The 24,971-nt window shown below is 45.3% G+C and overlaps 1 protein-coding gene across 1 annotated transcript; it reads right to left on the minus strand.

Annotated features, from left to right (window-relative positions):
- Window positions 1–5,396: 5,396 nt before the first annotated feature.
- On the minus strand, window positions 5,397–19,971 carry LOC137912050 (DNA-binding protein SATB2-like). Its single transcript, XM_068756396.1, has 11 exons — window positions 19,794–19,971; window positions 18,787–18,972; window positions 13,831–13,957; window positions 13,340–13,463; window positions 12,954–13,056; window positions 11,546–11,593; window positions 10,549–11,042; window positions 10,267–10,467; window positions 9,932–10,084; window positions 8,371–8,562; window positions 5,397–6,011 (listed from the first exon to the last, which is right to left on the minus strand). Exons 1-11 carry the CDS (start codon window positions 19,969–19,971, stop codon window positions 5,397–5,399), a joined length of 2,421 nt encoding a protein of 806 aa, XP_068612497.1.
- Between the last annotated feature and the right edge of the window lie 5,000 nt (window positions 19,972–24,971).

Genomic DNA, 24,971 nt, shown 5'->3' on the forward strand with positions numbered 1-24,971 from the left:
ACCTGGGCCTGGATGAGGCTCTGTTTTTTGCCGATCTCAAAGAGCTACAGGCACGTCGTCTTCCGACTTTTTATCAGTGGGTTTTTAAATCATGTGCGTTGTTTAAGACCCTCTCTGCACTGTATAGGAGCCTTTGGTTTGTGGTGGACGTGTGTTGCGCCTCTGTTCCAGGGCTGAGGGGAGCCCTGCACCAGTCGAACACTGTTGTTTTTAAGCAGCTCGTTGACAAAGCTGGACCAGGCCGCGACCAGAGGAGCGGAGCCTCCTCCTGAGTTACACGCTCAGCTCTTTGTAGTCGGGGGTGAGGCAGCGGTCGGGAAAATGGTCTGTGGTGTAGGAAAAACACTCGCGGCGTCCTCTGCCCCGACCCCACAGACCATTTCCCCGACCTCTGCCTCACCCCCGACTACAAAGAGCTGAGCAGGCCCCTCCTCAAACAGACCGGAGACCTCACCATACAGACACTAAGTGCCTATACAGCAACGTCGTTAAAACAGACCCTATGCCACAGAGCTACGAACGTCTGGACCAACAGGCTCGCGTGACACGCCCCGAAGTGGAGGAACCTCTACAAGGCCCCCCTTTTTATCTCTGGTTTCAGGAGCAAAAAGACGGACACAGCCAAGAGTCAAATCTTAGATTTTCTAATTCAGATTCAGACAACTTTATCCCAAGGGGCAATTCAGTCCCTTGAATTGGGGAGGCAAAGATGGGGATATACCTGAACCGGTGGCCCTGTGGAGGCTGGCCTTCAGGGCCAGACTGAGGCTGGAGTTCGGGTTCCACAGGGCCACAGGGAACATGGGGGACGTTTTGCAGATGTGGGGGGTTGAAAGCGTCTTGTGTTATGTGTCTGACGGAGGAGAGCTGGTCCTCTGTGACTTTTTGTGAACATGAAGCAATTATTTATTTGTTCTGTTCAGAACTCCATTCAACAATGGTGCCATGCCACCGGAGGTGGATGAGACGTTCCCTGAGTATCTTAGGTTTCTGGATGTGTAGGGAGGGACTGTCTGGTTGATGCCTCTCTGTCATATCGCATGGTGGTTGGGAACAGTACCTATGGATTGGCAGACCGGGGCGGTGGTCCGGCTTTCTTAGGAAAAGGAAGGTGTTCTCCAACTACAGGGAGATCACACTCCTCAGCCTCCTGAGGAAAGTCTATTCAGGCATACTGGGAAGGAGATTAAGATACATAGTTAAAACTTGGATTCAGGAGAAACAATGCAGCTTTTTGTCACGGTCGCTGAACACTGGACCAGTTCTTCAGGGTGCTTTGGGGTTCTTGGGAGTTCATGTAAAATAGTCCACATGTGATGTGGATTTGGAAAAGGCAAACAACCGTGTCCCTCGTGGGCTTGTGTGCTTCTCGGAAGTATGGGGATGGGCTGTCGGGTCCTGTATGACCAAAGCAGTGTCAAATCTGTGTTCAAGGTACAGATTTTTGCAGCTGAATGCAAGTGGTATGAGGATCAGCGCCTCCAAATCTGAGTCCCTTGTTCTCTACAGGAGAAAGGTGATCTGCCCTCTTCCGATTGGTGGAGAGTCCTTGTCCAAAATGGAGGTCCAAGTATAATGCAGCCTCAAAGGTAGCACGGGTAGTGTCTCCCTTGAGGTCCCAAGCCCGGATAAATGTAGAGGGTTTCAGCAGGAATGGCATCCGGTGCAGTTATTATTCTGTGTTTTATTAGTTATTCTTAGTGTTAATTCACTGTGTCGGATTTTATGTGGTTAACCTATTATTTACCTCTGTATTTACACATTAACCACGCTACAATGACGGTAAGTAGGTCAACGATCTATCGGTTTACAGCAGGGGTCCCCAAACCTTTTCGTGAGGGCCACATAACGTTTTCCTTCTTTGATGGGGGGCCGGGGTCAGTTTGTACAGGAAAAGCTTGACGATGGCAGTGGTGCCTAAACATTTATTGTTTTCCAGACAGCCACCAGATAACCCTTTCTTCACAGAACGAAAAGTCAGGAAATAAATAATATTAATATTAAACACTTTATCATTAAAATTGTCCGAAACGAAAGGAAGAATGTTTTTCTTCAGATCAATACTATTTTTAGGAAAGAAAAGATTTAATTAATGACCCCTCTTAAATGCACCCCATACCATTATTGATCCCCCACAATAATAAAAATAAAAAATAAATCTTTTTTTGGGGGGGGGGTCTGGTATTGTTCAGGGGGCCGGGCCAAATGTGGAGGCGGGCAGTAGTTTGGGGATCACTCATGGTCATGAGCCTTAGGTTCTGTCCAAGGTTTCTGCATGTTAAGGGAAGTTTTTCCTTGCTCTTGTGGCTCAAGTTGGGTTCTGTCTTTCCCTGCTAATCCTGTATAGTGCGAGATGACTCTCTGTTGTGATCTGGCGCTATATAAATAAAATTGAATTGTGTCGTAGAAGTGATGGATTTTTGCTAAATTAGCATTGGAATGTACAAACAAATAATGAGCACAGCATCACACACTGACACACACAGTTTGTGTGTGTTGTGTTCAATGGTGTGTAAAGTGCTGTCACTGTGCTGTCACTTTTGTGTCATCGCGGTGCAGAGACCGAGGATCACAGGTGTGTTTGCGAGCTCCACGGAGGTCCTACCAACCCCCACAATCCCAATGTCCCCACCCTGAGCATCCTGGATAATATCAGCCCTCTGAGCACCTGCGTCCTTTTGTTCCCCCCAAACACACACCTCTAATGGGCATGTATCAGTGCAGCACACGGCTGTGTGAGCACTGAGTGGGCTGAGTGGACCGCACTTTCACCCACTGATGCAGTAAGAACATGAGATGTGAAGAACGCAGGAAAGTAAAAGGATCAGGACCTGGATCAGGGTCGGGTTCCTGCTTCAGCTATTCTGGAGATTCAGTTTGTCGTGTAGATGCTTGACTGAGTCTGTGCACGTTTCGCTGCTGTTTAGCGTTTAGCAACCACACTGATTGGACCTTTATTTTAGACCAATTGAGAGCAACTGCTCAATTTTCAACGCCGACCTTGGCGAGCAGACGACCATCAATGTTACCCTGAAAATTCAATTTTCAATTTTTTTTTAAAAAAAGCGCCAGGGAGCCACGAGGCCTACCCCTGCCCTAAACCTATGGTAAATCAAGCTCTATTGTACACTGATTCTCTAGTAGTGATTCTCTAGTGTACTAGACCCATTCATTGATGTTGCTTGTTATAATCAGGTGCGCCTTGTGGTCCAAAAAATACGGGAACCTATTTCATTGACAGTCTGTAAGTCCAGAGAACTACAAGCTTTATTTTATTGATCTTGATCAGGTTTTCTACTTTCAAAAATGTAACTAGTCTTTGTCTACAGATCTGCATGAGATGTTTATCATTGTCCTCATCCATTAGCTTAAGTACAACACACAAACAAAAACATTTTAAAGGTTCAATTATTCCCCACTGAATCAGCTGACCTTGTAATGAGATGAATTTAGTGTCACACACGCACGCATTACATCATACACGTAAACCCTATATGAGTGCATGGATCTTCATCATGTGTGGGACCAGGATTCAGCTGGAGCTGAGACTCAGCTATCAGACAGTGTCAAACGGTGGAGTCGAGCTCCCCACACAGAGAACAGCTTGGAAACATTTGATCAGATTTTCACGTCCTGCTCAAAAATAACATTGGAACACGGCTGAACAAATGAGAAACATTATATGCTTCACCCAGGACAGAGATGATTGTCGAATTAAATAGACTGCAAATGCACATAAAGCATGTTCATGCCTCGTTACACTGAGATTAGTCAACAGCTGCGTCCCGCATACGATGACAGAATGGTAAAGCAGGTGGATTGTTAACATTTAATCATGATGTTCACAAACGTCCATGTCTTCACTTCTGTTCCAGTCTGATTTAGTTAAAGCATATCAAAGGATCCTATCTGTAAAACAAATACTGTCGAGCACTGAGTCAAACGTCTTCAGACTGGCTCATGTCTTTTTGTCACATTTTAAAATATTTGTGTTATCAACGTAATGAAAAAAATAACTAAACAAAAATAGAAGTACAACAATAATACTCAGATGTCTATAAATATAAACTTGGTAATTTATATTAATGTAAGAGTAGTGTGGAAATGATTTACAACTGGTAAAGCCCTGAGCTCAGTCTATGCAGGGATCTCCTTAAACATATTTACATGGTAGAAAAATAGTCTGAAGTAAAAAAAGAGTTTAGATTCAGCTGATTCATTGCATGTCCCTATGTCCCATTTGAATACTCTCCTCCTTCTCATGAGATACAGCTAAATAACAAGTAAAGGTTATTCTTGTTCTAGACAGAGCAAAGGTTGAGCTGATGGCAGACGACACTCTATCTATAGTGTCTGTAGCTAAAGGTTCGGTAAACTTGGACCGATAGTCACAGATTCGGACTTCCGGCATTGGTGATACGTTGTCAAGGTAGCCAATGTGCTTACAAGCTCAGTTTGATCAAAAGTAGCTGTCTTTCAAACTGCGGAAAAATCCTTGGTGTCTATGTGCAGCCGGCTGTGAGACGAGGGCCAAGGGACCGTCGTTGCAATTTGCTGGAGCCAATCCCAGCAGTCAATGGGCGAGAGGCAGGGGACACCCCGGAAAAGCACACCTACGGACAATTTAGTGTCACCAATCCACCTGAGCTACATGTTTTTGGTGGTGGGAGGAAGCCAGAGAACCCGGAGAACCCACGCAGACACGGGGAGAACATGCAAACTCCTCACAGAATGGCCACAAGTCGGAGACAAACCTGCGACCATCTCGCTGTGAGGCAACAGTGCTCACCACTGCGCCACCGAGCCGCCCCTAGTTCTACCTCATTAATCCTATTTCATTTTCTTGTAGTTTTACCAACCTGTGTGAATATCTAATTATTCTGAATTGATGCCACAACAATATGATTCATTTTGGGGAAAGGAGCAGTAAAAGAAGGTCGTTAGAACCAACGTTAGTATGTAGCGATATTGATGCTTTGGGTTGCGAGTTCATCTCTGCATGTCCAAATGCAAGTTAAGACTACATCGCACTAACATGAGAAACGCTTCCAACCTCTCTGAACCCAGAGGACTGTCTTCTGATTTGGTAGGTCCGCATCTCAGAGTGGGGGGGCACATCTGTTAATGCTAAAGGTTGCATACAGGTTTAGAAAAGACATCTGCTGCTTCGTCCCATGTGTGGGTTGGAATGTGATCCCATCCTAGTTTCTCTGTATCTGGTGTGAAAATCGTTCCACATATCGTTCCACATATCGCGTACAGTCCTTGTCCAACGCTGTATCTGCTGGCGGTGTTGCGTCCCTTTCCAGTCAACGCTTAACTCGTGTTGTTCCGATATGAGGAGGCTGCGATCATCGTCTGTGGGTGGCTTCACAGTTTGGACTTGTTTCTCTGCGTCATCTCTGCTGCTCTGTAGAGCGGGGGCTGTCCAGGCTGCTGTAGGGAGACAGGGAGGACGTTGCTGCGCCTGAAGCTTTTCCATCATCCCCCTCTTTGTCTGTCTCCATTTCCACATCTCCTCGGCCCCCTCCAGGTCTTATCTCTGTTCTCGGCACCTCCACTGATCCGCTCCCATCCTCGCTGGACTCCTCGGAACCGGAGAAGCACACCTCTCCCCCCCGTTCCACCGGGTCTGCCTCGCTGGGACTGGAGCTGTCCCTGTCCTCCTCCCCTGGGACGGGCTCTCTGGATTGGCTGTGGTGCTTGACGTTGTATCGCTGGTTCTGGAAGAACTTTATGATGGTGTGCTTGGGCAGATCCAGCTGGGCCGACAGGGTGTGGATGGCCTCCTGGTCCGGGTATAGCCCCACATCACCGATGAAGCTCTGCAGGATTCTAAGGGCTTCGAGGGAGATCCGTGTCCGGGATCGAACTTTCTTTGGTCCAACCCCTTCAAGGCCAGGGCTCTGCCCATGCCGGATCCGATCTTCTGAAGGCAACGGGATGGGCTGTGGGTTTTCGTGAATGGGAGATGGACTGGTCAGCGGTGGAAGAGTATGTCTGTTCATTGGCTGATGAGAAAAGCAAGGAATATTCATTTTAAACACCAACATGAAAGCGGATCCTAAGAAATGTTTGTAAAATACTGTATACTTACAGAATGTTAAAGGTCACGTATTATGAAAAACTCACTTTCCCCATGTTTCTACACCCTTATGGTGACCCTTATCAACCCCAAAACAGCAAAACAAACCATCCAGTCAATCCTTCGTAGTTTGCGTCTTGATGTCAAGCCGGGGGAATGTGCACATGTGTGTGCGCGCCCTGTGTCTGCGTTCTGCCCATCCACGCTCTACGGCATTTTCCCCGCATAAAGTTTATTTTTGGTGGAGTCGAGCTGCTGCTCGCGTTGAGAGCAGCCAGATGAGAGGGGGCTTGGGCATCTTATTTAGGCGTCTCTGGGGGGCGCCTCCCTGGTGCGGTGTTCAGGGCACGTCGCACTGGGAGGAGACCACGGGGAAGACCCAGGACACGCTAAGACAGTGCTTCTTAATTATTTTCTGTCGCACCCCCCCTAGGAAGAAAAAAACATTTCGCGCCCCCCCCGAAAAAAACACACACTCTTGTATCCTTATTAACATACAAAGAAATATGAAAAAGAAAGAAATAACTTTATTACAATTTGTTTTAGTCTGCAACAGAAAATGAGGAAGCCAGGTCTTTCTTCTTCTCCCGCCGTATATTGTTTATGACCGCTCTTCTTCTGCTAATCCTCCCTGCGCGCACTCTGACAATCAGGGCGCCACTGCCAACTACTGGAGTGGATGTGCAATTACACTTTACTCTCGTAAGGCAAAAAAACATTTTCACAGGCGCCCCCCACCATTTGAGAACCACTGCGCTCAGAGAAGATGTCTCTCGGCTGGCCTGGGAACGTGGAAGAGCTGGAAGCAGCGGTGGGCAGAGGGAATTCTGGCGGCTCCCCACGCGATGCAAACCTGGGTAAGCGGTTTGAAGATGGATGGATGGATGATTCAAAGCATTTTTATTCCGTCCTGAGTTTATTCACGGATGAACGCGCCGTGTGTGCGTGGGTTCATTGCCAGTTCGGCAGAGCTAAAACCACGTGTATGCTCTATTAGTTCAGATCTGTAAGATGTTTGTCTTGGTGTGACAAGAAGATGAGGGAGAAGCATAAAATAAAGCCTTCATGATTTAAAATATTTTGATCACGTCCTGAGATTATTGCTGCCATCGCGCTCCGCACGTCCAGCTCTCCCTCTGTCTCCTGCATGAGCCGAAGAAGAAGAGCAGAGTGGATAAAGACTACTTTTTGTGGTAATATTCCAGTGAAAATTGGCAAAATTGTTTTACTGTGTGCTAAAAACACTTGCGTGCATGCGCGCGTGCTCGCTATGAATATACTTTTGTTTCCGGGTTTCTGGCAGACAGAAATGACGGATGATGTCCTGCAGCATCTGTTTGCTATTTTGACCAAAGACAGATATTTCATACAAGTGTTTTGGAATTGCATTAACTTGTGGAAAAAGGGTAGAATATAGGACCTTTAATTGTATTTGAATCTATGGTGTCTAAACTGTATTTAATGAGATGTAAATAAAATAAAACATTTCAAGCCCAGCATCATCCTGTTTGACATTTGTCCAAGAGAAATATGCAAAGAGATAATTTAGCTCAAATTACTTGAGAAAACCCGTCTTTTCTCAAGTGACTCATGGTCCTGACATTCAAAATAGTTTTAAGTCTGAGGATCACGGAAGCAATGGATATTTACAACGAAACAAGAGATGCGTAGAAAATAACACTCTAGTTATGGAGCAGGACTTTTTTCACTCCACTTTCACCAAATGGAAAAATTATGCTGAAAGAATATTTCAGACAACATCTGAAGATTTTTGGTGCGTGTGTGTGTGTGCTCATCAGATCTGACAGATCTTTGATGTGTGAACGACCAGCTAACAGTCACCGACATTAAGCCTAAAGAGCTGCATCGCACAAACAACCACACAGGGTGGGGCGGACAGCACACCCAAACACAGGATCAACACCATAAATTTGTGGCTCATCAAAATTAAAGGACCGGAATAAAGAGAACGGCAATTCCCTTTTTTCTGCTTGAATAATGACAGGTTTCGATGTGAATAATATTGAGGAAGGAAGGAAATGTGTGGGCTGGTCATCCACCGCTTCTATTTTCAATGGCTGATGGGACTGAAACATGACGGGGACGGGGGGGTTGAATGGAGCAGGTGGTGGCAGCAAACCTATGACCTTTCCCGTCATTGTTTTCACACTCGTTAATGTCACCTGTATCTTTAGTTGACCCATCGTGCTCATGCTGCAGGTGGGATTATTAAACTTGAGAAATTAGGAGCTACGTTTTCATCGGAAATCTTTTGGGTGTCAAACCTGCTGATCTGGGAGGTGCAGGGCGGAGTGCAGTCGCTCGCTGTGCTGCTGCCTGGACTCCTCCTCGTACACCTGGTCTCTGTCGGCCTGTGGTAGCGCCAGGAACCTCCTGATGGTGCACAGGTTCTCCCACAAGGTTCTGCTGTCGGGGCTCGGGCTTTCTTTCCACCTGAGCAGCTCACACAGCCAACCCTGGAGGAGTGACGTAGAGAAGACAGTGAGTCCTCTTCAAATAAACCGGGAAGACTGGACCAGCTAACACATGCTAAAAGATGTGGTCCTGTTAGCATCATGCTACCATTACATAGCTTGTTTCTGGGAGTTTGGAACACTTTTTCCTTTCCAATATCCAAAGATCTTGTTTGTTTACTGCAGATTTACTGTTGGCCGCTCTATGTTCAGACACCTCTGTGTGGTATTGTGAATTTTTATGAACTTGTATTTACAGGTATACTATTCAATTATTCTCGAAATCATTAGTTCAGATTTATTTGCACCTCTGTCATGCTATGACGATTGACGATAGGGCATACCTGTCAACCAATAGGTTTTCTCCGTATTTCTGTACGGGAAAATCAGATTTTTGAGCAATACGGCGTACTGTGGAAATTAGTACACGGAAATCTGTAAATACGGGAACATTTTAAAATAAAGCAGCAATTTATGAAAATACCAAAAATGATAAACAAAGCCGCAAAATGAAAAGTTATCGAATCTATTCGCCGTTGACGGACGAACTTCTCACGTTACACTTCCATTGTGGTTGCCAACACGTGTGCAGAAGCATCCCCCCCGGATCAGAGTGGACACTGTAAATTACTCTTATTGAAGTCACTGTTTTATTTTTAACACTTGACTGTATTATCTTTTTGTATTGTCGCAATTTCCTTTATCTTGCTTTTATTTTGCAAACGGAAGTTTGACGGATGCATCGTTTTGTCTACTTGTTCCTTTTTTTTTTTTTCTATACCTTGTCTGCATTCGTGCTCAACAGTGACAACGTCAGTCACTGTTAGAGTTCTCTGCAATTTTATTCTTGCTAGAATTGAGAACGAGCTCTTACGGTATTTCTGGAGATTCACAAGGAAGGAAATGTTTTCTTTGTTGGGATCTATACTGGGATGCGCAGATATCCAATGGACACAATGAAGGCGTTCTCTCTTACACAACCTGACAGAGCTTCATTGTTCACTTCAGAGTCAACAAACAAAGGCGGAGCAGAGGGCAGCCGTCATTACGTCACCTCCACATGCATAGGTCTGTTCCAGATACGCCATACATTGTCCTGTGTCTGTTGCGTTGGAATGAAGGGAACAGAAGACGTCGCTTGAGAGGAAGACGGAAATGTCTGAGGGGAGCAGCGAGTGTCTGGGTGTGAGTGATTGGATTATCTCTGCTCGGCTGACCCAGGATCTGCCACCAGCTGTTGTTTATGTGGAGCCTTCAGCCCGGAAATGATCACTACTATTGAACTTCGCTAATATGACGATATCACTGCCACAGCTGGTGACTTGTATTAGTTAGTGCATCGTGGTTTTACGCTTCGGCGCTCCAGACCAACCTGACTTTTGTTGGCTGCCACCTTGGCGAACAGAGCCTGGGAGACCTTGGCCCTCTTCATCTCCTGCTGGATGCCGTCATAGATCCCTGCTGTGATGTTCACTAGTGAGTCCAGCCTCGGCGGCAGCTCCGCAGCGGTCGCCATGCCTTTACTCTGGGAGCAGACACCCCAAACAGAGCTTTAAACATGTTAACATGAAATCATCTCTTCTGTAACGTGCTGCTAAATGATGAGTAAATCACAGGATGATTCTGCCATCGGTCCTGCATCGATCGCCCCACAAACTCAGAGCTGGGGTGGATAGTGTAGTTATCTGAGTGTGTGTGTGTGCATACCTGTGTGTGTCGATGCGTGTTGGAGGCGAGGTTGCCGGAGTGGTTGCTTGTGGTGCTCCGCTCTCTCTCCTCCTGGTAGATACGGTCTCGCCCGCCTTCTGGAAGGTTAAGGAAGTTCTGCATTGCCTTCAGGTTGACCATCAGCGACTGCGAGGCGGCGCGTGGGTCCTCCTCCTTACGAAGGATCTCTGACAGCAACCCCTGCAGCCACACACAATGTGAATCCCGGGGCTCCAGGTCATTCCGTGCGTTAAACAGTGCCTTCTTGGCGTGTCAGGTTACCTGTGTGCGGTTGAAAGCCACACGGGCGAAAACAGCCTGGGAAATGCTGGCCCTCTTTAGCTCATTCCTGACCTGCTGGTAGATGTCAAAGGACACTTCGGCCCCTGAGCAGCTGAGACTGACCTCAGGAATGGCGCTGGAACCCTTGCAGATTCGTAAGACCGGCGGGTGGTTGAGGAACTGTTGGTTGACTCCCTGGGCGTGCTGGTGGGTCAGCAGGCGGCTAACGGCTAGCTGTTGGTTGATGAGGTGAGCCATGGCTAACTGCTGCCGCACTACCTGAGGGGAGACCATCCCGCTGCGGCCAGGGAGAGATGGAGTCGGGGAACGAAGCGGCGGACTGGGGTGGCGCCGGCAGGAGGGTTGAGGCTGACGAAGACTCTGGGTGCAGGCCTGAGAAGAACCCTTCATGGACAGAGATCCAGAGCTGCCCAGTGTGGGTAAGAGAGATGGAGGGCGCTGGCTGAGGATGCTAAAGTCCAAATCCCTCTCCACTGGTAGAACACACAATGTGAGAAGAGCCTCAAATGAAAATGTATCTCTTAAATCGAATTTAATTTGGATGTTGGAATTTCTATTGATTGTTTAACCGTGTTCACTTTTAATGTACTATTTTACTGTTCGAATTTTATTGATTTTATATCCGTGTTCACATTTTTATTGTTTGTATTTTCTGTATTATTTTACTGTTTTTATTATGCACACTGTAAAGCGTCTTTGAGTTCTCAGAAAAGCGCTATATAAATAAAATGTATTATTATTATTATTATTAATTTATTTTTAATTACATTTATTTCAATCCAATATACTATCTTGTATCCTAGCCTAGTCTATCCTAATCTAATCTAATGTTCATGCAGATTCAGCCAATGACCTTTAATCCCAGTGTTTCTACCAATCAAATCTCTTCCAATCATTTGGACACTGAAGTCCAACCTGTCAAATATGGCCGCCACGAGCCGTCGCCAAAAAAGTGATCAATAAAAGACGATCATACCTTTGACATTAGATTCGTCCGGTGACCACATCTTCTCCACGTATTCACCTGAGGGAGAAACATGCATCCATTTCAGAATGTTCCATGAAGCCGTTGTCGGCGTACAACTTCGTTAATGTAGACCCAGATCTTCTGGCTTCATGTTCTCTCTCCGTATTTTCAATAACTAGAAATAAACTAGAAAAGCACTCGGAGAGCGCAGACCTCAGCCGAGCAGCTCATTCTCCTCATTAGATTTACACCATGGTGATCTGGATCATCATCAAAAGGTTAAAAATTGTTCTTGGTATCTTTATACACCATCCAAGAAAAGTAAAAGTGAATCAGAGTTGATGTGTATTTGTAACATATTTTTTCATCTGTAAATTGAGTTTTCAATGCTCAATTACATTTTTTATTTTATTTCTGTAGCACCAGATCACAACAGGAAGTTCTCTCAAGGCACTTTACAGGAGTATCAGGGAAAGACAGAACCCAACTTGACCCACAAGAGCAAGCACTTTGGCAACGGAGGCAAGGAAAAAGTTCCCTTTAACAGGCAGAAACCTTGGACAGAACCTCTCAGTGGACGGCCATCAGTTTGGACTGGCTGGGTGGTGGAATAGAGATTCAGTTAATAAAATTTGATGAAAATCAGCAAATCCTCACGTAAAAAGCAACCGACTGAACATGGCAAGACAAAACAAGATGTTGAGGGTGCAGCGAGCAAAATCCCTAAGTGCTGAAAAAGCCTTCTGTTTGGAGGCAGCACATCCAAGAACAAATTTCCCTATGGGGACCAATAAAATCTATCTATCCGTCTATATACAAACTCAAAGACTAAAGTTTATTGGTTAAGTGAAAGACATTAATTGGTGCGTTCACCGTGAATGTTTTGTGGAGTATCTTTGATTTTTGTGCTTTCTCTATAGATGAAACAAAATAAAAATGTAAATATTGTCCTTTTATCTTATTTTGTGAACAAAAATGACATTTGGCAGCTGCTGCTAACCGCACTACCGGCACTACCGGCACTACCAGTTCTGTCCACACAGGATCATTTTCAAAGCACCCAGGTCAAAGGCGAGTCATGTTTAAATGGCCAGTCAGTGTTGGCATAGGAGGCCAGTCTCAATAGTTCAGCTGAGTTTTTAAAGAGGGGCAAAGTTTAGCAAGCTAATAAGCTCAATCTGGAACAGAGTGCTCTCTCCCTACACTGGTCTAGTTCCAATTCCATTTGTCTCAGTGGTCAGGATGGCTGGATTTAGATTCACCTGCTGTGTTTTCATCTGTCCTGCAGTTTCTGTTTCTTGAGTCCAGCCACTCTGCCTTGTCTGGGAATACATACCATGTTACAGTGCCTTCCCCAAGGGCAGTTACTGGACTCAAACAGCTGGATGCCATTCTCAAGGAAGCGTGTTTGAGTTACCTTTAATACATTTGTATCTCTTGTACCACCGTGCAAACTCCTGGCATTTTGAGGCAGAGACATTGGCGTTATAGGAGCTGTTCAGTATCGCTGACATCATGCTCTGATAGGAGTAGAGAGAAACGGATCAGAAAAAAGAAATGGAGGTTAAATAGCAATCTGAGAACCTTCTCATTATTTACTGATGATGTTCATGAGAGAATAAAGTACAATCTGGGTGAAGGTTTCATCCCTGCACCAGCAGAGGGGATATTTTGGTAGAAATGTAGTCACTGTCCTTTCTGTCATTGCCCCATCCTTTTACATTGATGACCCAAAACTCTGTCAGGTTTGTTGCATGCAGCTTGATGGATTGGCGTGGCTCCGCCCCCGCAGGTAGACATTACCTGAGAGAGGGGACACTCCTTGGCCAGCGTGGTCTGGTTAGTTTCTCTGCTCAGCTCCGAGATGGCCTTCCTCACGGTGGAGTGACGCCACTGCTCTGACGGCAGCTCCTCCAGTCGCACAAAGCTGGTGGTCATACGTGTTCACGTAAAGCAGCATCGTCACAGGTCGAGGTCATCATCATCATCATCATCATTTACTGTTTGAAAGATAAATTATCTCCTTTCTCCTTTCCCATTGTCAGCCAGTAGCAATAAATACAGTCAGCTGACGTTAGTCTGATTTCTGAGTTGTCATAACAACGCAAACTAAACTTCAAAGGTACCATTTACCAAAGCTGCCCAGTGCACAATCAGTACAGTGAACACAACAGACCACATAAAATCAGCCACCACATCCAAACTAGTGTGCACACTTAAGAATCTGAAGGTTGCATACACAATCCCATTTGAAAGCTAAAGCAAGCCACCACATAGAAACACACAATGCTGACCCGTGTAGCCGAATTCGTAGAGTCACCATGTGGTAAACATCCAGCAGCATGTCGGCCACTGTGGCCTCCGGAGCATCCGTTAGGTAGTTGATGGGCATCGGCTTCCAGCGGCCCACTTTAATGATGCCTGGACAAAACATGAGAAAGCAACATGGAAGAAACATGAAAACAGCAACATGGAAGAAACATGACAACAGGAACACGGAAGAAACATGGCAACAGGAACACCGAAGAAACATGGCAACAGGAACACCGAAGAAACATGAAAACAGCAACATGGAAGAAACATGACAACAGGAACACGGAAGAAACATGGCAACAGGAACATGGAAGAAACAGGAAAACAGTAACACCGAAGAAACGTGGCAACAGGAACAAGAAAGAAACATGAAAACAGCAACATGGAAGGAACATGACAACAGGAACACCGAAGAAACATGGCAACAGGAACACGCAAAAAACATGGCAACAGGAACAAGGAAGAAACATGGCAACAGGAACATGGAAGAAACACGGCAACAGGAACAAGGAAGAAACATACATGAACAAGGAAGAAACATGGCAACAGGAACAAGGAAGAAACATACATGAACAAGGAAGAAACATGGCAACAGGAACAAGGAAGAAACATACATGAACAAGGAAGAAACATGACAACAGGAACACGGAAGAAACATGGCAACAGGAACATGGAAGAAACATGACAACAGGAACACGGAAGAAACATGGCAACAGGAACATGGAAGAAACAGGAAAACAGTAACACCGAAGAAACGTGGCAACAGGAACAAGAAAGAAACATGAAAAGAGCAACATGGAAGGAACATGACAACAGGAACACCGAAGAAACATGGCAACAGGAACACGGAAGAAACATGGCAACAGGAACACCGAAGAAACATGGCAACAGGAACACGGAAGAAACATGGCAACAGGAACATGGAAGAAACATGACAACAGGAACACGGAAGAAACCTGGCAACAGGAACACGGAAGAAACATGGCAACAGGAACATGGAAGAAACAGGAAAACAGTAACACCGAAGAAACGTGGCAACAGGAACAAGAAAGAAACATGAAAACAGCAACATGGAAGGAACATGACAACAGGAACACCGAAGAAACATGGCAACAGGAACACGCAAGAAACATGGCAACAGGAACAAGGAAGAAACATGGCAACAGGAACATGGAAGAAACACGGCAACAGGAACAAGGAAGAAACATGGCAACAGGAACAAGGAAGAAACATGACAACAGGAACAAGGAAGAAACATACATGAACAAGGAAGAAACATGGCAACAGGAACAAGGAAGAAACATGGCAACAGGAACACGCAAGAAACATGGCAACAGGAACAAGGAAGAAACATGACAACAGGAACACGGAAGAAACATGACAACAGGAACAAGGAAGAAACATGACAACAGGAACACGGAAGAAACATACATGAACAAGTAAGAAACATACATGAACAAGGAAGAAACATGACAACAGGAACACGGAAGAAACATGGCAACAGGAACATGGAAGAAACATGAAAACAGCAACACGGAAGGAACATGACAACAGGAACACGGAAGAAACATGGCAACAGGAACACGCAAGAAACATGGCAACAGGAACAAGGAAGAAACATACATAAACAAGGAAGAAACATGGCAACAGGAACACGGACGAAACATGACAACAGGAACACGGAAGAAACATGGCAACAGGGACACGGGAGAAACGTGGCAACAGGAACATGGAAGAAACATGAAAACAGCAACATGGAAGGAACATGACAACAGGAACACCGAAGAAACATGGCAACAGGAACATGGAAGAAACATGAAAACAGCAACATGGAAGGAACATGACAACAGGAACACGGAAGAAACTTGGCAACAGGAACACACAAGAAACATGGCAACAGGAACAAGGAAGAAACATGGCAACAGGAACATGGAAGAAACATGGCAACAGGAACAAGGAAGAAACATACATGAACAAGGAAGAAACATACATGAACAAGGAAGAAACATACATGAACAAGGAAGAAACATGACAACAGGGACACGGAAGAAACATACATGAACAAGGAAGAAACATGGCAACAGGAACACGGAAGAAACATACATGAACAAGGATGAAACATGGCAACAGGAACACGCAAGAAACATACATGAACAAGGAAGAAACATGGCAACAGGAACACGGAAGAAACATGACAACAGGAACACGGAAGAAACATGGCAACAGGGACACGGAAGAAACATACATGAACAAGGAAGAAACATGGCAACAGGGACACGGAAGAAACATACATGAACAAGGAAGAAACATGGCAACAGGGACACGGAAGAAACATACATGAACAAGGATGAAACATGGCAACAGGTACATGGAAGAAACATGACAGATACAAAGCAAGTGTTTACCTAATTCTCTCTATCTATTAGGCATCTAGTCTCTCTCTCTCTCTGTGTGTGTGTGTGTGTGTGTGTGTGTGCTAAACTTCAGAAATGAACAGAGGAGAGAAACCAGTCATTTGGTCCAAGCAAAATATAAAATATATTTGCAGAACTTATACTGACAACAGGAACAGCTGAGTGTCTGGAGGAATCATGTTGGCTTGATTGCTTTTGCAACCTTAAAATACACGAAATGGTATTTTGAAATAAACACGATCAGAGACGGCTCTCTAAACACGGCATTATTAAAGTTGGTTTCATTTCCTCAGAAATTCACCTAAACCGAAGCTGTTATGTTGTTCATTAAGGACAAACCCTGCACCCATTAAGAGTTTAAAAATACTAGCGCAGCCACAGTTCTGCAATCCTATGGCAGAAGAAAATAGAAGAGTTTCTGTATAATTTTGGTTTTGACCACACTGGAGGAAAAATGCACGACTCCAGCCAGAAATTATTTATTTGAAATGAAAAGGCATGTCTCTTGAACAAAACCTAACCCGATGGGTGAGGCGAGGGGGGGGGGGGTCCCAGGGCGTGAGCCTCTTGGTTACAGCACCCTGTGTTTACGGGACACACCAGGAATGTCAAACCACCCCAGCAAGTGTGTGTGAAGATTCTTGTTTCATGGGTGACTGGATGTCGTCTGCATTCTTGTTTTGATCTCCAAACTTTGCGGTGTCGGTCTGAAATGAACCGATACAGACCGATTGTTACGATCGGCCTTTATGCTGGTGGTTTATCTTCCCTTCATCTTAAATTGCTCATTGTACCCATGTGGCATCTGAAAGCGGCCAGGCCTCATTCTCCTCCTGCTGGAAATAATTAATAATCAAGTAAACAAAGTGGCGAGAAGGACTCAAACATTCCCCGTTACTGTGTCACAATGGAAAGGTTTAGGTCCAGGTTCAGGTGTCCCAATAAACAGTATGGCAATTCTTACTACCGTATTTTCACACCCATAGGACGCGCCTAAAAGTCTTAGATTTTTTTCAAAATGTGCCGCGCGTCCATTGGTCCGCGCGGCCTATTTGTTGTTGTAAGGCGGACTCAGTCAGGCGCCTCGCGGAGTGATACGTGCCGATGCGCTTCACCATAGTAAACTATTATGGCGTGCCGACGAAGCGGCTGCCGAGGCTGTCGGTCCCGCAGCAGAACACGAGAATAGAGCAGCGGAGAGAGAATCCAGCATTAATGAATCCATGGAGGAAGAGGAGGAAGCAACAAGAAGACCTGCAGCAACTCGGCTCCTGCGATCGGCGACTCTGTGCGCGGCGATCTCACCGATACGGTCTAAACCGGAGTGAAGCTAGCTAACGCGCTAACGGGCTAACTAGCAAACTAGCTTGTCAGCATCATCCCCGGTGGATTAACCAAAGAACTCCAACCACGCAACGTTAAACTGCGAGCTGCGTGGGAGCGCTGGACGACAGAAGGAGAACACAGTTTCACTCAGAGTGGAAGGCAGCGCAGCGCCACCGTTTGACTGGATTGTAGCTGCTTCGGCTAACTGTCTGCTAGCATTGTTGTTCGCTTCATTTCCGAGGCGCCGCACGGCACGGAAAGAGACTCTGACAGTTAAGAAAGAGGCCGGCATGTTTGACGGAGATCTAGCGCAGCTGTTCACTACAGAAACAGAGGATGAGGACTTTGATGGGTTTGATTAATGACTCTGTTTTGCTCCGGCTCTATTTTTTAAAACGCGCACTAGTATGCTTGTTTGATTGATGACGATTAAAGATGTGAGTACCAAACTCAGTTTTGCTCCTGCTTTATTTTGCGCACCTATCATGCCGGCGCCTTTTGATCCGCGCGCCCTTTGTACGTTTGAAATACCGAAAAATCAGCTGTTAATGAGACTGCGCCGAATCACCAGGTGCGTCATAAGGTTGTGAAAATACGGTAATCATCAGTAATGTTTTAAATATTTGATTGATAGGCGTGTCTGCAGTCCTCCTACCAGCAGAGGGCGCCAGGCTCAAGTTGAGGTCATCTCTGTTACAGATTTGTTTGGACCACAAAGATGTGCCACAGGGAGAATAAAATTAGCTTCACAGGAGGAGGAAAACAGTTTCTCAAAGCATGTATAATTGTAAAGTTTGAAGCTTCAGCTCGGAACAGTTTTATTGACAATTGTTTTCATGGGGTGTGTTTCCAAATAGGACTTTCTGAATGCTGACTGAAATTATATAGCTGTCGGTGCTCGACTGTCTTTCCTCTATAGCTGTAATGTATAAATAATATGGGGCTGTCATGCCGATAGGCTGTACTTAAACCTCTGGACCCAGAGGAAGGACCTCTGAGGGGACACAACGAGGGGTGACTCGTGTCAGGACTAGAGAGGTGGAATTTCTGCAGTTTTGAGAGTTGTGTCATGAGAGTTGTGGTAATCAAAGACTACACTCGGCACCAGTCATTCATTTAATGAGAATGAAAGGGTCACAATCTGATTTAAATACGACCTAAACACGACTTAAAGGCACACATTTAGACTCTACTTACCAAATGCCTGTGCAGCTGAGCTGTGGGAGTATCCCAGCGCCACCAGCACCGTCTCCACCAGCCGGGTGAAGAGGACATCTTTGCGAACTAATACAAACTCTGCGTGACGGTCGCCATGTGCATCACAGTCGCCGGCTGCAGCCGTTTCCTCGTGCTCCACCACGCAGTAGACGGGAATCATCGAACCTGGTGGACAAACAGACAGTTACTGTCTGGGGTCACTGGTGGTAGGCGGTTCCTGCTTCCTTTGTGGGATAGCATTGGACAGTGAAGCCACGCACGGGAGTACGAGTCAATAAAGAACGTACTAAAACAGTTTCAGTTCTCCTCGCACAAACTTTCACACCTTCTCTCCATTTCTGCGTCTTCTGTTTGTTCTGACATTTTTCAATTCGGCTCTAATTCTTCCATGTTCTGCTGCAGCCGGTGGCAGCTTGGTGGTCTGTGGAGGCAGCAACAGATCAGCTGGAGTCTGCCCACAGCAGCATCAGTATTTTATCCGCCAATATGACAGTCGCATAGTGGAAGTGTGTGTGTGTGTGTGTGTGAGTGGGCGGTTAAACTATATACATCAATATTTGCATATTCCTGATACACTAATTTTGTACCTTGTGCTAACATGCTAATTTAGAACCTTTTAATGATGATCCAGATCACCATGTGGACGGTGTAAATTCAATTACGAGGGAAATGAGCTGCTTAGCGGAGGTCTGCGCTCTCCAAGTGCTTTTCTAGTTATCTTTGTGTGTTTGTGTTTGTGTTTGTGTAGCATAACATGTTAAGTTGTATGTTTTATTACTATTAAATTTGGTTCATTAAACAAAATGCTGTTCTTAAATTTTACAATTTTAAAGTCAAATCTAGAGGAAAACAGAGATAGAGTCAGGACAAATATAAAGCTCATGCATACAAACTATAGCAGCAGTGGCAACAGGTGTGATAATAGTAGTGAAGAGTCTCTTGGTCACTAATGCAGCCTCATGTGCGGTTAGCAGGACTCCCCCCACCTCCAGGTTGTCCCAGCGATGAGGCATTCTGTCTGGTTTGTGGTGCTGGGCTGCCGTTGACTTCCAGACTGGTTGACATGCAAGGCGAGGGGTCACTGGGGCTGGGGCTATCCTCTCTCTCCTCTGGGCTAACACTGGCGCTCTCTTCTCCCCTGCATGCTCCTCCATGCTGCTCCATATTCCTGAACACTGCAGCAGGAGCAGCCAGTGCAGCGTATGGAGCTGAAAACAAGAAGACAAGGCTTTAGAACTATCAGTTGTAGGTTGTAGAGGGCTCAGCAAGATGACTCCCTCCTACAGAGAATACCTCCACTATCGGCTTGTCCCGTCAGGGGTCGCCACAGCAAACCAGCGTTCTCCACTTCACCCTGTCCTTTGCATCATCCTCCCCAACACCAACCGCTCTGAATGTCCTCCCTCACTACATCCATGCATCTTCTCCTAGGTCGACCTCTATCCCTGTTCTCTGGCAGTTCCTTTTTTTCTTTTCTTTTCTAAGTTTGTCTGCATTTGTGCTCAAGTCAAGAGTGACAACATACAGTCACTGCTAGAGTTTTATGAAATTTATTTTTATAGCGATGTGCCCTCTTGGCAGACTAGCCTATTCATATTTTATTAGTGTTGTACCTGCTTTCTGCCATAGAAGGCTGTGCACACCGCACTGAACATACAACATGGACAAACAAAAAGTGACAAATACACAGTGTTCTGGGGAGAAAGTACAATGGACTTATTTGTGCTCATTGTTTCGATCCCTTTCATCCAACTATAACCAAGAATTATCCAAAAGCACCAAGTTCTCATCAGTCTCTAGTCTAGAGCAAAGTCTGGATCATCAAGGTCTCAGGAGATCTGAGGAAGAAGAGGGAGAGCATAGTGAGAGCTGCAGACACTAACCCAGCAACCTCCACTGACTCAGAGACTGGTGAGCCTGTACAGATCCTTCTCTCCCTCTTTACTATCTAACCTGCATACAGGTCATCATATGCCCTCTGTTTGGCCTTTGTCACCTCTACCTTTGCCTTGCGTCTTATCTCCCTGTACTCCTGTGCTTCTGTCCTCTCAGTTTCCCAACTTTTCTTAGCTCACCTCTTTTCCTGAATACACGTCTGCACTTTCTGGTTCCATCACCAGATCACCTGATCACCCTGACTGTTGTGTTCCAGTATTCTGAATCAGAATCAGAATCAGAAGGTGTTTATTGCCATTGTCAATTAGGGTTCACAGAATAGGAAGTTTTCTTGGTGAAGTCGTGCTACATGTAACAGTAATTACTGAGATAAACAACATAAGTACAGAACACATCACAAAACAGCAGCATCAGGAGTGGATACAGCCTCTCTTGACCACCCAAAGCCTGTCTCACCTCTTTCTTGAAAGCCACACAAAACTCTTCATTCTTTTGCCTCCACCACTTTGTCCTCTGCTCTGTCTCAGTCCTATTCACATTCTTCACCACTAGAGTCATCTTACACAACACCAGCCTATGTTTGCTGGCTACACACTCTCCTACCACAACCTTACAGTCACCAACCTCCTTTAAACTGCTCCATCTACACAAGATGTCATCCACCTGTGTGCTCCTCCCTCCGCTCTTGTAGGTCACCCTATGTTCTAGTCTCTTCTGGAAATAAGTATTAACTTCTGCCATTTCCATCCTCTTTACAAAGTCCACTACCATCTGTCCTTCTAGGTTCCTGTCCTGAATACCAAACTTGCCCATCACTTCTTCATCTCCTCTGTTTCCTGCACCAACATGCCCATTGAGGTCTGCTCCAATCACGACTCTCGCACTGTCGGGATGCTCTGAACCACTTCATCTAAGTCACTCCAGAACTTCTCCTTCTCCTCTAACTCACCTCCTACCTGTGGAGCCTAAGAACTTCTCCTCCTCCTCTAACTCACCTCCTACCTGTGGACCGTACCCACTAACAATATTCAACATGACACCCTCAGTCTCCAGCTTCAAACTCATCAGTTTAACCGACACTAGATTCACCTCTCGAACACTCTGCACCAACTCTTCCTTCAAGATGGAGCGACGCTGGCGCAGGTGGTTGAGCGGGTCGTCCTATGAGGTTGGCGGTTCGATTCCCGGCTCTGTCACTGCCATTGTGTCCTTGGGCAAGACACTTCACCCACATTGCCTCTGTGAATGTTGGTGGTGGTCAGGAGGGCCGATGACGCAAATTGGCAGCCTCTATCCTGTCAGTCTGCCCCAGGGCAGCTGTGGCTAGTGGCTCACCACCACCAAGTGTGGTGTGAATGAATAATGCACAATGTGAAGTGTCTTTGGGTGCCTAGACAAGCACTATATAAAATCAAGCATTATTATATTATTAAGATAACCCCTCCTCCATTCCTCTTTCCATCTCCTCCATTGTAAAAGATTCCTGCTCCTAAGCGTCTAGCCTTGCTTCCTTTCAACCTTTCTCCTCATCTTCATGTCCACCAGCTCTCTAGCTTTTCCCTTCATCATCCCAACATTCAAAGTCCCTACTCTCAGTCCTAAACTCTTCCATTCCCTCTTCTCTTGCTGCTGATGCACCCGTCTTCCTCCTCTTCTACGTCTCTGTCTTTGACCCACAGTAATTGAGTTTCCAGCAGCGTCCCGTGGGTTAACGACGGCCATTGTTAACCCGGGCCTCGACCAATGTGGTATGACTTTCTTATTTACGTTGATTCGCATGTTCAATTTGGTCAAATTTTACACCGGATGCCATTCCTGACTCAACTCTCTGCATTTGTTCAGACTTGAGACCAGCAAAAGGGAGAAACTGGCAATGCTATGTTAGCTCCTGCTAACCGGACCCATAGAGAGTAGGGACTTTGAGGCTGTATTAGGGAATAGCTCAACTGAGGCCCCTTAATTGAAGCCTCATTCAGAATCTTGATACCGGGTCTGCAATTCAAATCTGGTGGACCCACATTTTGATTGGGATTTTGCATCATCCCACTGACAACCCATGCAGCAAGCATAGACACACACATTTCACACGGTTCATACTAAGCCAATACTGGCAGTGAGGAGCCATGATCGCCGCCCTGTTCTCTGTCACTGCAGAGGGAGAGACGACCACATCATGGAGTCAGCGGCATCTGGGACCAATCTGGGCCCATCAAGAGGCGTTCAGACAGTCCACAGACGCGTGTAGCATCCTGTTTAGAGACATCCCTAGGACAGCAACATGTCTGGAATGCTGTGACACTTGTATCCAGCTGTAGCTAACGGCAACCACAACTTTTGTTGTTGCTCTTCAGCTCCAAGCCCCGCCCATCAAACTCAGAGTGGCGTGACTAAGCATCTGCAGTAGGTATTGATTGAATGTGGTCTTATTGTGTGATTTAGATCACCTTCTAGCATTCTGGTATAGCAACATGCTAACAGCTTTGTGTTATCCGGAGGATCCAGCTGTTGGGGCACAGAAGAACTGCTCAGTTGGGGGGTCCGGTTGTTGAGATCTGAGTGACATTATCATTAGGGGAGTATTGATGATCTATTATAAATATAATGATGCCTACCCGTATCTCTACTGGTACTGGTATACTGGTGTACTGGTACACTCGAAACAGTACACCAGGATAGATTATACATGATTTTATATGTATGGCATGCCGTTCAGGAACTTATTATATATATATATCAAAAGTGAGGTCTGAGAATATGGACCGAACTCTGGAATATATATATGAAAAGTCTGAGAATATGGACCGAACCCTGGAATATATATATGAAAAGTCTGAGAATATGGACCGAACCCTGGAATATATATTTTCATATCTATATTCAGACATTTCCATATATATATTCAGAAATTCAGACATTTGCACAGGACTGTACGTATGGGAACCGCGGTGTAGTGGTTGGGGCTCCGCGCTGTCACCCCCGCGGTCCGGGTTCGATTCACAGTCAGATCAATCTTGTGTCATCAATAGAGTCAGCTCGAAATCTAGTGCCGGCAATCCTCAGTGAGGAGATAATGAACGCCCTGAAACAAATCCGCAAGGAACATAAGTTCGTTTTTTCAACCTCCCACCAGGACCCGATGTTGGGGCCAAAGTCCGGCCAAAGAAACGAATGCTTACTTATTGTCTTTAAAACTTTTATAGACATAAAAACATGAATATTTATATTTTAGAATCATCAGTTTCTAATTGAACATTGCAGAATGTAACTTTTCAAACTTAAAGCTTTTGTTGAAATTACGTCAGAGTCAAAGAAAAGATGAGACAGATTATTCCAGAGCTCAGATTAACCTTCCATCATGACCTTCATGTTCTATACTGAGTGTTATAATTTAGTAAAACAATGTTTTACTAAATTAAAAAAGATGTTTTGTAATTATTCCCTAAATATGAAAATGCAAAGAAAAAATATTTTTTATTTACAGTATACATTTTGACTGAGTTCTATGAATGAAACCTTCTGATCAACAGTTGTTAAAGGTGTTGCATTATACTATTATAAAGTACAGGCTGTATTTTAAAGTCCATTAAACTACTGTAACCTTCCTTCTTAGGGCTGTCTGGATATTTGAATCCGTATCTGTCTGTCTGAACCATTTCAACAAGACGGTCAGTATTCTTAGCTTCATTCTTCTCTTACACATGTGCAGGTCAGAACCTTCAGGTAAAGCTCACTCACTCTTCAAGATGTCGCTGCGCTCTCCGGGCAATAAACTCCATCCATTGTTGAAGAGGAGAGAATCCAGCCTGAGAGGAGACAAAACGTTCCCGACGTAGACGGAGGAGGAGGAGAGGAGCGCAGGCACCGAGAGGTAGAGGAAGACTGCTGCTGTCTGCAGAAGAGGAGCAGTGAAATGACACATTGAGAGGAGGGAGGAGGGAGGAGAAGCGTTGGGAGGGAAACCTGGAGTCAGATGCTCTAAACACAGTGGCATGCTAATTACTAGATTCTTTGCAATAAGTAAGAGGAGGAGAACCATCAGTGGTTAATTAAGATGTTCTAAATGAACACTTTTAATTCTTTATTCTAATCATTCAGCAGGATGATTCACTTCCTGCCATTCAGGGTGTGATCAGTGGTACACACTGTAGTACAGTATTTCAGTATTATGGTAATCTAAAGTGTATTTTTTTTTAATCCTTTTAAACATATTTTATAGCTGAACTTTTATCGTCTGTGACATGTCGCACCCAAGGAGCGCTCGTCTGATC

Source organism: Brachionichthys hirsutus, chromosome 24 (assembly GCF_040956055.1).
Source record: "Brachionichthys hirsutus isolate HB-005 chromosome 24, CSIRO-AGI_Bhir_v1, whole genome shotgun sequence".
NCBI classification, from domain to species: Eukaryota; Metazoa; Chordata; class Actinopteri; order Lophiiformes; family Brachionichthyidae; genus Brachionichthys; species Brachionichthys hirsutus.

Bases quoted from the DNA above. Each gene is read 5' to 3' on its own strand.
- LOC137912050 (XM_068756396.1), bottom strand. From the start codon at position 19,971: ATGGAGCAGCATGGAGGAGCATGCAGGGGAGAAGAGAGCGCCAGTGTT. The intron at 13,057-13,339 runs GTAATGTCTACC...TACTCCTATCAG, and splicing joins AGGAGTGTCCCCTCTCTCAG to AGCATGATGTCAGCGATACT. The intron at 10,468-10,548 runs GTAACCTGACAC...GTGTGGCTGCAG, and splicing joins TGGCTTTCAACCGCACACAG to GGGTTGCTGTCAGAGATCCT.